This window comes from Rhinatrema bivittatum, chromosome 4 (genome assembly GCF_901001135.1).
Source record: "Rhinatrema bivittatum chromosome 4, aRhiBiv1.1, whole genome shotgun sequence".
In the NCBI taxonomy this organism is placed as follows: Eukaryota; Metazoa; Chordata; class Amphibia; order Gymnophiona; family Rhinatrematidae; genus Rhinatrema; species Rhinatrema bivittatum.
Window position 1 is genome coordinate 229,851,749 of NC_042618.1, and position 13,167 is coordinate 229,864,915.

The 13,167-nt window shown below is 41.6% G+C and overlaps 1 protein-coding gene across 1 annotated transcript in view; it reads right to left on the reverse strand.

Moving 5' to 3' along the window:
- Positions 1 to 5,305: 5,305 nt before the first annotated feature.
- LOC115090579 (cat eye syndrome critical region protein 2) overlaps positions 5,306 to 13,167 on the reverse strand; it is a 394,336-nt gene continuing 386,474 nt past the window's right edge. The window contains exons 18-19 of the mRNA XM_029599850.1: positions 9,730 to 9,829; positions 5,306 to 7,533 (exon numbers count right to left, since the gene is read on the reverse strand). Of these exons, the coding sequence (XP_029455710.1) occupies positions 7,528 to 7,533; positions 9,730 to 9,829 (106 nt within the window). The 3' untranslated portion in view covers positions 5,306 to 7,527. The remainder of the gene's footprint in view (positions 7,534 to 9,729; positions 9,830 to 13,167) is intronic.

The following is a 13,167-nucleotide window of genomic DNA, read 5'->3' on the forward strand; positions in this document are numbered from 1 at the left end:
GCTATGCAAGCCCTTACCCGAAGATGTAGATGATGCTGCACATCAGGAGGACGACCTTCCGAGAGATTTACACAGTTCTTCCATACACAAGGCCCTAGAATGCTGTGATCACAGGGACATCTGTCTGCAGGCTTCACAGGTCTTCTGATCATTGTCCAGTCTGAGGCATCTATAGCATAAATCATGGCCATTGGTGAGGCACATTATTTTGCCACAGCGGAAATTCTTAAAATCATTCACCATTTTGGATTTTTTTCTTCTGGCCTAACATTTCCTGTGAGGAAAACTTTGCTTGAAATTTATTTTTTTTTTAATACAGAAGTGCTGTTGTGGGGGCTGCAGAAGCAGCAAGGCAAAAACAGATTTTTGACCCAAAAGTTTCACAGGCTTCTGTTATTGCTGTGTTCCAGGGAGAGAGAGAGAATATGTATGTGAGATGGAGCATGTATATATGAAAGAGCATGTGTGTGAACAAATAGGCTGTAAGACAGCATGTTGGTGGACATGTGTGCATGTGAGCAAATAGCATGTAAGACTGCGTGTGTGTGAGAGACAGAAGCTGTGCAAGCCTGAGGATGCCTCTGTCTGTATTGTACTGGGGAGAGAGTGTGTGCAAGAGAGCGAATGTGTGCATGTATATGTGTGAGAGCGCATATGTATGTCAGAGAGCACACATATGTATGTGAGAGAGAGAACGTGTGTGAGGATGTGAGTAAGCAAGTGTGTCTGTTGGAGAATATGGGTATGTGAAAGAGTAGAAAGTTGTACCACTCTTTCCCTTAACTACTCCATGACAACCTCAGGGTGACTTGAAATCAAACATTCCCAGGTATGGAGAGCAGGGTTGGTTTTTTTTTTTAATCTTTATTAGTTTTAATAATTGGATGTTATTTGATGTCTTCTGTTTTTAAATATTTTATTTGGTTTATATTCTGCTTTTAATCTTATTTGGGAATAATTACAAAAAAATAATTATTGGGTATCTTTTCATCAGCTGTTTTGAATATTTATTCTTTTTATGATTATGGTTTTACTATTATGATTGATGTGTTATATATCGATTTTATTGTTTGATGTTTAATGAGGAATAGTGATGTTTCTGTTTTTACATTATTGCATTGAGTACAGAGTCTGTCTTGTTACAATTTCCAATTCAGTTTTTGTCTGCATGTTCTAGTTATACTTTGTTCTGCATGTGATTGAAGTGAGGTATTTTGCTAGCATGTAGTTTCAGCTTGGCTTGTTCTGTTTTCCTAATATCCAGTGAATTGGTATTTTAGGTCTGGTGTAATATTTGAAGTGTTGTCATTTTGTTGTTACTGTTTGAGTGCTAGCAGTTAGTACTCTTCATATGGAAGGTTTACTATATTGTAATTAAGTTTACCTAAAACTTTCTGAGGGCCAGCATGCTTTACAATAGTCCCGATACCATATAACTGCAGGTGTCTTTTTTTTTTTTTTTTTTTTTTTGCAGAGTTTTCCGGTTGGTACCACAATAGTGCATGTAAATAATATACAATTTAAGTGATATTTTTACCTTAGAACACTGAATATTCTTTTTCATGTAAAATCTGTTACTATAAATGCATATTTTTTAAATTATTGGTGGGAAGGGTGGGACCAGGAGTGTGTGCAAGGCTGTAAGGTTCGCTTATGACACCTAATACCTTTGCACCAGGTCTGGCTGCACTGGCTCCACAAGAGAAAGCAGGATTTCCATCTGGAGCTGTGCTGCTTTGGGTTATTGGCTCTCCCCAATCTCAGCCAGTGCTTAAATTTTCTATATTTATAAGCCCAGGGAACAGAAGGGGTCACTTCTTGTCCCCTCTCCCCAGGAGTCAGTAGGCAGAGCCCAGGGAGCCATAAAAGCAGCAGATTGTGTAGCCTGCAGTCATTGAGAATACACTAGAGTAGTGGGAGGGTTGCAGAGAAGTGACAAGCCAGGAGAAAGTGCCTATGCAGTATTGGGGAGGCTTCTTTCTGAGGTGACTATACTGAGCTCTGAGAGAAGCAGCTGGCCCTGGAACCAGTGAGTCTCTTAGAGAATGAGAAAGGGAGGGGGCTGCTACAGAATGGGAAAGTGCTGGTAGCAAGCAAGAACTTTACACCATGATGCAGCAGTACTGGACTGGGGGCACTCACTGTGTGAACACATAAGCAGCAGCACAACAGTAGCATGTCAAGAGTGTTTGTGCGTCTGTGTCAGAGAGAGTGAGAGACACCCCCCCCCCCCCATACACACTTTGTCTGTGAGAGTGTGTGTGTGTGTGCGGGGGTATCTTTATAAGAGATATAAGCAGATGGGTAGGGGGGCCCAACCAATTTGCATGGATGGCACGAGGGCTGCAACTCTGCTCACCCATAGTCTCTAGAATGTGTTCAACTTTAGTTATTTAGGAAACATTAAGTTTATTTAAGAGATACTTTGGGTCAATTCTGTTGGGTTCCAGGGTTGACTTAGTGTGCTTTTAGGAGCTGTTGATACTCGTGCTACAGGGAAAATCCCCATGGCCAATATTTTCCTGTAATCCACCCCTGGCTCAGACAAAAAAATGAATTATGAAGCTTACCAGGCAATGCCCACATGAACTTGTACACATGCTCAGTAGAGTTCAAAACTCTGCAAAGCTTGGAGAGATAAGCCCGTTTGATGCTACTGGATGATACCACTCAGATGTACTGGGCTAATGCAACCTGCTTATTGATGGAAAATAACCAAGATTGTAATGGTGTGGAAGAACAGAGCCAGGCAGCATTGTGGCTTAACACCGTGCTAGTAAGGGGTGCAAAGGCTCAGTTTCAAGCACCTGCCACTCCTAATCCATACCACAAAATATTTGGAAGCCAAATGTTTGCACTAGCTGTGCATTCTGATTTCTTGTATCAAAAAAATATGTAAAATCATAATGAAGATACTGGCTCTAAATTTTCCTCCCTGGGTGAATTTGAGAAAAATCCAAAACATTTGGTGAACTCAAGTTAGACCTCTACTTTGTTACACTTCTCTATTCAGAAGCAAGTTTCTCTGAGACAGTTTCACTAAGGGCCTCCTATTCCATCTCTCTGGGAAATCTTTCTTGTTGCAAGGTATCAAGAAAGATAAAAAGTAACTGATGAGTTTTATATCTAAAAATTCTTGTTTTTATAAAAAGGAGCTAGGAGATGTGTACTGAAAACATAACCAGTACTTTGAATTGTGCTCAAAGTACAAGACCTTTTGCATCAGGGGTCCCCAAATCTGGTCCCTGAGGACCACAAAGCAGTCATTTTCTGATTTTCCACAATAAACATGCATGGAATGTATCTGCATGCACTGCCCCCACTGTGCATACTATACTCATTGTGGAAATCCTGAAAAACAGACTGGTTTGCAGTTCTCAAGGAACGGATTGGGAGAACCCTGCTTTAAATTGATCCTAAAGCAGTAGTTCTCAACTCAGTTCTCAGGACCCACCCAGTCCGTTGGTTTTCAGGGTATCCACAATGAACCATGAGATAGATTTACATATAATGGAAGCAATGCATTCAAATTTATTTTAATTTACATTTAATATTCTGCTTTTTTCCAGGAATGGTCTCAAAGCAGATTATAATCAATTTTAGTAAACTAGCAAGTACGTTAGCAGTTACATTAGTCATAGAATCATCAGCAGTCATATATTGGCAGTGTCCATGCACAGGAACTTAATCTGCTACTAACGAAATAGCTGGGGTAAGGCCTGATTGAACAGTGATGCTTTTGCATGGTTTTTTTGGAAGTTGATGGTTCAAGGTGAATGGGTAGTGGTATCTCGTTCCAGATGTTGGGTGCATAGCAGCTTAAGGTCTTCAGAGTCTTGTGCCCTTCAGTTTCATGAAGGACAGAAGAGGGGTGGAGTATAGAAGGGCCTTTTGGGAGCATCAGAGTTCTGTAGTGGTGTGTAGGAGGCAAGGAGGAGGGAGAGATATTCTGGGGGCCTGTTTATTCACACATCTGAAGGTGTAGGTGCACAAACGAGGCTCTTACTATCTTTGTCATGTGGGATTCCGTCAAGAGGTTTTGGTCACACTGAACCCCTAAGGTTTCGTACACATTCTTTGGGCTGAAGGGAGGTTCTCGATAGAGAAGATAGCAATTGCAAGGGATGACCTCGGCGGTTATGCATGTTCATTGTAGATCGCCTGAAAACCAAGCCTGGCTGGGTGCGTCCCAAGGACTAGGTGGAGGAGCCCTGCCATATATATGGGCTAAAACGAAAAAGACATTGCATCTAATTTCAAAATGCTGAGTACTTCTATGCCTGGCATCAACAGACAATAGGACGGTTGCTGTATGACGTACAGTAAAGTGGAATATATAGAATTTTTTTTTTTGTTTGTTTTTAACCATAAATCAAATAGCCATCACTTAGAATTAGCAAGCTATGGATACAGAGGCAGTCCTCTTTAAAGAGAGTCATAATCAGGCAATATGGTACAAGGGGGTGCTCACCTATATCATATGTTTGTAATTGTTCAGTATACAGGGTTCCACAAAAACATAGAATAAAGCTTCCAAAACCTATGCTGGGGGGGGTCTTCAGGATATCCACCATGAATATTCATTAGTAAAGCTGTATATATATTAGATACTCAGCATGTGCAAATTTATCTCAATATATGCAAGTTAAACTCATGAATATTCATTGCAGGTATCCTGACCGGCTGTGGGATCCCTGGGATAGGTTTGGGAAGCTGTGATTTAGGATCCGCAGAGCTGCAAGATACATGGAAAGATACCGCTGAAACACTACTACGCTTCTCTCCTCTTTGTATGGGAGAACCATCTCTATGGAAATCCCGGGCTGCTTTAAACAGTAATCCTGGCAGGTGGCTCCAGCAATGCCGCAGAGCCTGCCTATCACTGGACAGTAATCCTTAGCATAAAGAAAATCCTTCATCCCAGGCCTAGCTAAACTGCACTTTATCCACGGAATGAGAGAAAGCTTTAAATGGCTGAAAATCTCACATTTCAACCACCCTAGCCTAGTCTCATTTCTAACTGAACTGTAGACTTTCCTATTTAAATTAGGCTTTTATATTTCCTTGCTTCCTGAAGGCAAAAAGAGTAAAGAGTGTGTGTGTGTGAGGGGAATCATATGAACGGAGGGTAAAACAGTTAAACCCATCCAAACACACCTCCTCCTCCCCCTTACTGCCCACAACTATGATTTCCCACTTTCACACTAAGGGCATACATAGTAAGTTCTGATTATGTATGCTTAAAAATTAACAGCAATTAATTTTCTTTACCAATGTAGTCATCATACACTAAATTTATAATGTATTTTTTTTCCCACTTTTTTTTTTTTTTTTTTTGTTAGTGGTGATAGGCCAAGGCAGGAAGAGTATAACAAGAAAAAGGGGTAAAAAGCCACTGGTGTTGTATACAAATACAAAGCTTCCTGGAGTCCTTGACTTGCTGTGGAATTACAGTATCAGAAGTAGAAACCCAATGACAGTGAGATGTCTACACATATTATAGAAACACCACCAGCTGAACAAAATCACCAACTGCAAAGAAACCTTTTCTGTCAACTAACTTCAGAGTTTACACAGACAAAAAAAAAAACAAAAACACAACTCACATACAAATCAGGATCAGGGAAAGATGTAAACCCCTCCGAAAAACACAAAATCCCCCAAAGCACTGAAATTAAATTTCTTGCAAAATTAGGAGAAATAAGCAGCTTCACTTTATCTCCACCTTTGCCAAAAGATGCGAAAGGAAAAAAAATCATCCTCCTTCCCCTCCAAAAATAAGAACAAAGAAAAAAATAGCCCAAGCAGGTTCCAGATATCAGTGGAGAGTCAGCCTTCATGCTGGAGAAAAGTAATACTTATGATGACATTTAACAGAAAGGCTGCAAAATTGCAGCCTGGACCTGGTAGAAGACCTGAAACATTTCTAGGCATTTCGGCTTCATTGAGGTAAGGAAGAAACATGATCTGTTAAGAACACACGAGGCATAATTTCTATTAAATGTAATTCTGGACAGGAATCATTTCCTGGAGTGTGTGAACCAGGTCAGTTTTCACTCAACAGGTGAAGGAAGACCTCTAACTCATCCCTGATGTTACCTCAAGTAGTAGCAGATTCCAGCCACAACCTGCGATATATTATATATATATACACACACATATATATATATATATACACACACATATATATATATATATACACACACACATATATATATATATACACACATACATATATATATATATACACACATACATATATATATATATACACACATACATATATATATATATATACACACATACATATATATATATATACACACATATACACACACAGATTACCTGAGAAAGTGTCCTGACCTTGACATAGGAAGACACTTCCATCCTGCTACTTCCATCACCATAAACCATTTTCCCTCCACTAAACTTCAGTGGCATCATCCACAAATCATCAAAATACTGAAAAACCCTCCTCCTCCATTACTACTGAACAAAATGATTTTCACTCCCTTTTCCCCTCTCCAAAAAAGGTCAAAGGAAATTCCTATTGGTTACTATACTCAAACTGAGTGACAGGATATAAAGTAATAAATGCTCCCCTACTTGCCTGAAAACTGTCAGAGGGCGAGGAGGGCGACTCCTCTCTTGACACCACCCTGAGCTATTGCAGGTGACAAATCAGCAACAACTCTGCATCAACATATTAAGGAGTCAGTTTCTTGCCACTTAATCCTCCTCTCTCTCTGGTTTATTATTCCTTCTGTGCAAACAGGGTATCACAGGTTTTAAATTTGTATTTCCTCTTCCTTTTCTCCATGGCCCTCTTCTCACTCCTTTCCCCACATTTTCCATTTATTTGAATGAACTCAGTGTTTTGTCAATGTAAACAGATTAAGGTAAACGCAGTGCTCGGTTCCTGGAACTACTTAGACCTCTACCTTTCCCCCATCCATCCCCTGTTCACTATGTACAATACATTCTTCCAACAAAACTTTAAAAAGCCAAAACAAACAAACAAAAAAAAAAAAAACCCCTCCGAAAGGCAACAGGGACATTTTGTAAACCGGATTGAAATCCTTCAAAAGCCTACACACACTACACAAAGTATATTACATTTCGTTATCGCTGCGTTCCTCGCAGTCCTGGAAAGTATACCTGAGTTTAACCGTTCATGAACACTACCCTTTCCCACCCACCCTGCTGTGGATGGGGCACAGTCTGAGTTCAGAGGCCGGTGGGAGGCAATCTGCTCGTCTCTACCTTTCTCTCTCTCTCCAGTGGTTGAAACGCAGATGTTCCATGCAGCTGGAACTACTGACGTCGCCTTAAGTCACTGAAGCTCTGAGCCCAACAGAAAATAAACAAAACCCCCAAAAGAGAAACCAAGGCACTGCTCCATTTCCACACCGATGGTTGGTGTCCCAACTGCAGAGAACACTGCAACTTCAATATTCTTCTTAGGAGTGTTTCCCTGGGGTCAGTCCGACAGACGCTGCTTCTATTCCTCTGAGACATGGCACTGGTCTAGCTCTGTGAAGGGGATGAGAAAAAAAAAAAAAAAAAGACACAAAGGAGAAAAATAAAGATCCATAATGCAACAATAGCGCTATGAGAGCCCAAGAGGAATGCACTGCACTGCAAAGCAAGGGCTCTCTCCACATTTTTTTTCCTGTTAGTTTTTCCCCAATGTGAACAGAAACAATTTGGCAGTAAAGGATATCTGGTGAGACTGCTCTCATTTCATCTATTGTTTCTAATTCACCTATACAAACAAGTGCTTCAGGTGAGTTACAAAATAAACATAACACACCAAAACATAAAAATAAAACAAAACTCTACAATATAAAATACATACCAAAAACCATATAAACACTAACTCCAGTAACACAAAGCAAAACTGAAAGGCCAGAGAAAATAATGTCTTGACAAGTTCCATGAATTTTGAAAAAAAGAGTCTCCAAGTATCAAGTGTAAGATTATGCCAAAAAAGAGTTCAGAATCAAAATGCTTGAATCCATAATCTAGTATGCCTCAATGCCTTGAAAGATGGTACAGTTTGTATTGCACTCTTCAGAAATCTGCCTCAAGCACCAGCTCAAACTTGTTCTTTCAACTAAGAGCTATGTGAATACAGACCTAAAAATGGGGAACCACCATCCTGTAGGGAATGCCCACCAACCTGCAATTTATTCCCTCTCTTCACTTTCAAAGTTTTCCCCAATACAAGCTACTGTGCTAATTATTCTGAGCAGCACCACGCTGTGACTAACAGACACCTCATTAAAAAGACAGCAAACAAACAGTTCCCATCTTCAGTATTAATGGGTTAAATAAATTAATATTTTATCTGATCAGCTCATCTTTCCAGATTCATAAAAATTCCCTTGGCCCTTTTTAAGCACTCCAAGGACTCCTTTGACTATATGAATAACTCAGAAGGAAGGAAACTAAAGCATATTCATGACTCCATTGGTACGCCAATGAATAACCAAACCATTCTACTACCACAGATATGCCACAAGCCTGAAATGGGAATAATGAGTGAGCTGATCAAATTTACCGATGACAATTACCGTATGCAAAGTTGTTAAGTCACAAGAGGATCGTGAAAAATAGCAAGAGGACCTTGCAAAACAGAGACTGGGCATTCAAATGTCAAATGAAATGTAATGTGGACAAGTGCAAAGTGATGCACTTAGGGAAGAGTAGCCCAAATTATAGCTACATAACGCAAGGTTCCACATTAGGAGTCACCATTCAGGAAAAGGATCTAGGCATCATCATTGATAATACATTGAAATCTTCTGCTCAGTGTGCAACAGCAGCCAAGAAAGAAAATAGAATGCTAGGGATTAGGAAAAGAATGGAGAATAAAACAGAGAATATCATAATGCCTCTGTATTGCTCCATGGTGCAACCTCATCAGGAGTAGTGTGTACAGTTCTGGTCATCTCAAAAACAAGATATAGAAGAATTAGAAAAGTTACAGAGAAGGGCAACCAAAATAAAGCGGATGGAACAATTTCCCTATGGGGAAAGACTAAAGAGGTTATGTCTCTTCAGCTTGGAGAAGGGATGACTGAGGGGAGATATGACAGAGCTCTATAAAATAAGGAGTGGAACAAGTAAATAATATGTTTACTCTTTCAAAGAGTACAAAGACTAGGGGACAGTAAAGTAGAGAAATATTTTTTTTTACTCAATGCATAAATAAGCTCTGGAATTCATTGCCAGAGGATGTGATGAAAGCTATGATGTAGCTGTGTTTTAAAAAGGTTTGGACAAGTTCCTGGAGGAAAAATCCATAAACCATTACTAAAGGTGGCATTACAGAAATCTACTGCTTATTCTTGGGACAAGCAGGTTGGAATCCATCTACCCCTTGGGATCCTGCCAGGTACTTCTGACCTGGATTGGCTACAGTTCAAAACAGGATACTGAGCTTGATGGACCTTTGGTCTGATCCAGAATGTCAAGTCTTATGTTCTTATACAAGCCCAGTGAGAACAAAGAGTAGGACTTACTTCGGTGGCCAAAATAACAATTACCTGCAAGCTTAGCTGTCATTTGGTCACCTACTCATGAAAACTGGTAGGCAAAACTCGGTCGACACTGGACATTTGGGCCCTAAATTTCTCCCAAGGCAATGGTTTCACTCTCACTTGCTTTATGAACTACCATGCTTGTCTTGCCTCCCCACCAGAAACTCAGCCCTGCAACTCTCACCTGGTCCAGTGGCAGCGCCAACGACTTCTGCGGCAACTCTTCCCGTGGTGGTGGTGGTGGTGCCGTCGCTTTAGGAAAACAGGACTGCTGCATCTGCATCCTGCAACATTGAACAAGGTTATCTTTACCTCTGGGGAGGGGCCACTGGAAAATGTCACCTGCTGAACAGAAGAATGGCAAATTCCATAATTTTCAGATACCCAAATTTCTTATTTTGTAGTTGCAATTTTCTCTTTGACAAGCAAGGATAGAAAATATCAGTCCAGGGGATTTTTTTCAAAACCAGCCCACAGGGTCTCTGATTCCCTCATGTACTTTCCCTACAGTGCAGGCTTCAACAGCTTCCAAAAGAAACCTCCAACATAAATTTCACATTTTTCATAAATAACTAAGTAGTACAGCAAGTCCTAGAACTTGGTGAGCAAATATCTGCAGTCACCTTTCCATCCATGCAATCAGTGGGCTCTGTCCATAAGTTTGGTTACATCTTCCATATATCTATATATATAAGCACCATAAAGAGAGAGAACATCCAAAGATGAAAGATATTTACCCAACACAAAAATTTTGATCAATTAAAATTTTTCATAAAACAACATCTAAGTCTGCCTCAGTATGACAATGCATACTCTACTTTAAGGAGAAGAGAACAATTTTTCATTTTCACATGGAATACCATTTTACAGTTCGGTTTAAATCAAATGATTTAATTGGAAGAATTTACTGAATATTAAGGGCAACAGTTTTCATCTGTTCTTCCCATTCAGCTTTCACGGGATGCCCTCACTTCATTGAGTTTTCGTGCACTCACAAATACATCAGCAATATATGGAATCAGACTCAGCTTTTTGATTGGCTCTTTGTTACAGTGACATTGAAAAGCAGGCGAGTATTTAAACCATATGATAATGGAGAGCAACACTGTGACGGCGATATTCTGTGTACATGGAGAAATTACTAAACTGATAATTTTGTTTTCCTTAGTGTAGACAGATGGACTCAGGACCAGTGGGTTATGCTCCCCTGCCAGCAGATGAAGCAAGCTGATGTCACAGTATATATACTCCTGCAGTGACACCAGCGTGCCAGTATTCGCTTCAAAAGCAACTGTGGACAGACTAGCAAAAAAACTTGATTAAGTACAGTCAACCATTACTGTACTCAACCAACAAGAAACACTGAACTCAAGCAAAGAACATATGTGCCCCAATCTAGGGACTGAATGAACACTTACCAGTAATCCCCTGGAATACATGGCCCCACAGGAGGACCATTGACACAATCATGTGGCAGTTGAGGGCAGGAAGCTGAGTCCATCTGTCTACATCAAGGAAAAAAATTATCAGGTAAGCAGTAATTTCTCCTTTCCAGGGGCCAATGCAATACAGTGCGCTCAGCAGAGCACACTGTTTAACCCGCAGTTGGACACAGGTTGTGTATGCACAACCTTAGTGCCTCCACAATGCACACCTAATGCAAGGTGAAACTAATACCGCTCATCCCATGCAAATATATGTTGATGAGGCTATTAGATACTCACTCAAAATTAAAAAAAGAAAAAAAAATGTGTAGGAAATGGATGGTCAGTTAACCAGCATCCGTTTTCTAAACCCGTGGCTGTGCGTCTGTTAGGAAAACAGATGCCACGGACAGCCGGCTTCTTCCAGGTGCACATTGTCAAGGAGGTGCTAGGAGCGCGCAATCGACCCTAGCACCTCCTTTACAACGTGACCCCTAATTAGAATATTACATGGTGCCCCCAGGAGAGGTGCCTGGGGGCATGTCAGGAAAGCAGGCGCAGAATACTCAATGCCCGCTTTCCGCACATTTTAATTGCATCGGCCCCCTAGCGTGTAGACAGATGGACTCAGGACCAGTGGGATATACCAAAGCTGTACCTTTGAACAGGGTCGGAGACTGCCCTTGGTCCAGTCAACACTGCATGTGCAAAGGCTGCATCCTCCTGGGCCTGCGTATCCAAACGATAATACCTGGAAAAAGTATGTAAGGAGGACCACATCGCAGTTCAGCAAATGTCGACTGAAGACAATCTAACCTCCGCCCATGACACTGCCTGAGCCAGAGTGGAATGAGCCTTAACCTGATTAGCCAATGGCTTTTCAGGATCCACATATGCGGCCGTGATTATCTCCTTAATCCAGCAAGCCAATGTAGTCTGAGAAGCTGGTTCGCCCTGCTTCCTTCTACCCTGAAGGACCTCCAGACATCTCACAACAAGTGTCTTGACATCCAAGGGACCCAGGAGGCGATGATACTCTGTGTCCCTGACCTTATCCAGGGACAGCAAGGAAATGGACTGATTCAAATGAAATTCCAAGACCACCTTAGGCAAGAAGGAAAGCCTACACAGTGGTCGGAACGTAGGGCCTACCAAGAATTCCAGCACCAAATTAAGACGCCACAACGGAACTGGTAATCTCAAGGGAGGCCGAAGATGCTTCACTCCCTGCAAAAAATGGGCCCTATTGGGATGAGATGATAAAGAATCGCCATTCACCAGGCCTCTAAAACCGGCAAGAGCTGCAACCTATATCTTCAAGGAATTAAGGGCTAATCCTTTATTTAACTGATTCTGCAAAAATTACAGAATAAGCAGGATCTTAACCAAATGAGGAAGAAAACCTCGATCCTCACACTAGTCCTCCAACACTCTCCTTACCTGAACGTAGGGCAAGGAAATGGAGAACTTCCGAGTGTGGAGCAAGGTAGCAGTCACTGCAGAAGAATATCCACGCTTCTCAAGGGCCAAACTGTAAGACAAAATGGAGTTGGATCTTCATGAAGGACAGATCCGTGCTGCAACAGATTCTTGTGCAGCAGAAGACGAAGGGTGGTCTCCACCAGGAGTCTTCGCAAATCTGCATACCACGGTTGTCTGGACCAATCCGGTGCCACCAGGACTACCAGTCCCCTGAAGCCGTTGACCCTGCAAACTATCCTGCTCAAAAGGGCCATGGAGGAAAGGCATAAAGGAACTTGCCTTCCGGCTAGACCTGACTAGAGTATCTATGCCCAGGAAACATGGCTCTCTTCTGTGACTGAAGAGCAAGGAACCTTCTCATTGAGAGATGTCGCCAGCAGGTCTAAGAATGGAAGGCCTCAGTAATCCACTATCAGCTGAAATGCCTTGTCCAACACCACCCATTTCTCCTGGGTCCAGACTCTCCCTGCTGAGAACGTCTGCTATGTTGTCTTTTCCTGCAATGTGAGAGGCCAAGATCATCTGTTCATGTCCTTCCGCCCATTCCATAAGTTGGTCTATTTCCTGCGATACTTGCTGGCTCTTGGTTCCTCCCAGTCGAATGATATAGGCCACTGTTGTTGTGTTGTCCGACATCAGTCAGACCGCTTGACCCTGCAGTCTGCAGCTGAACTGCAAGCATGCCAACCGGTCTGCCCGGGCTTCCAGGCAATTGA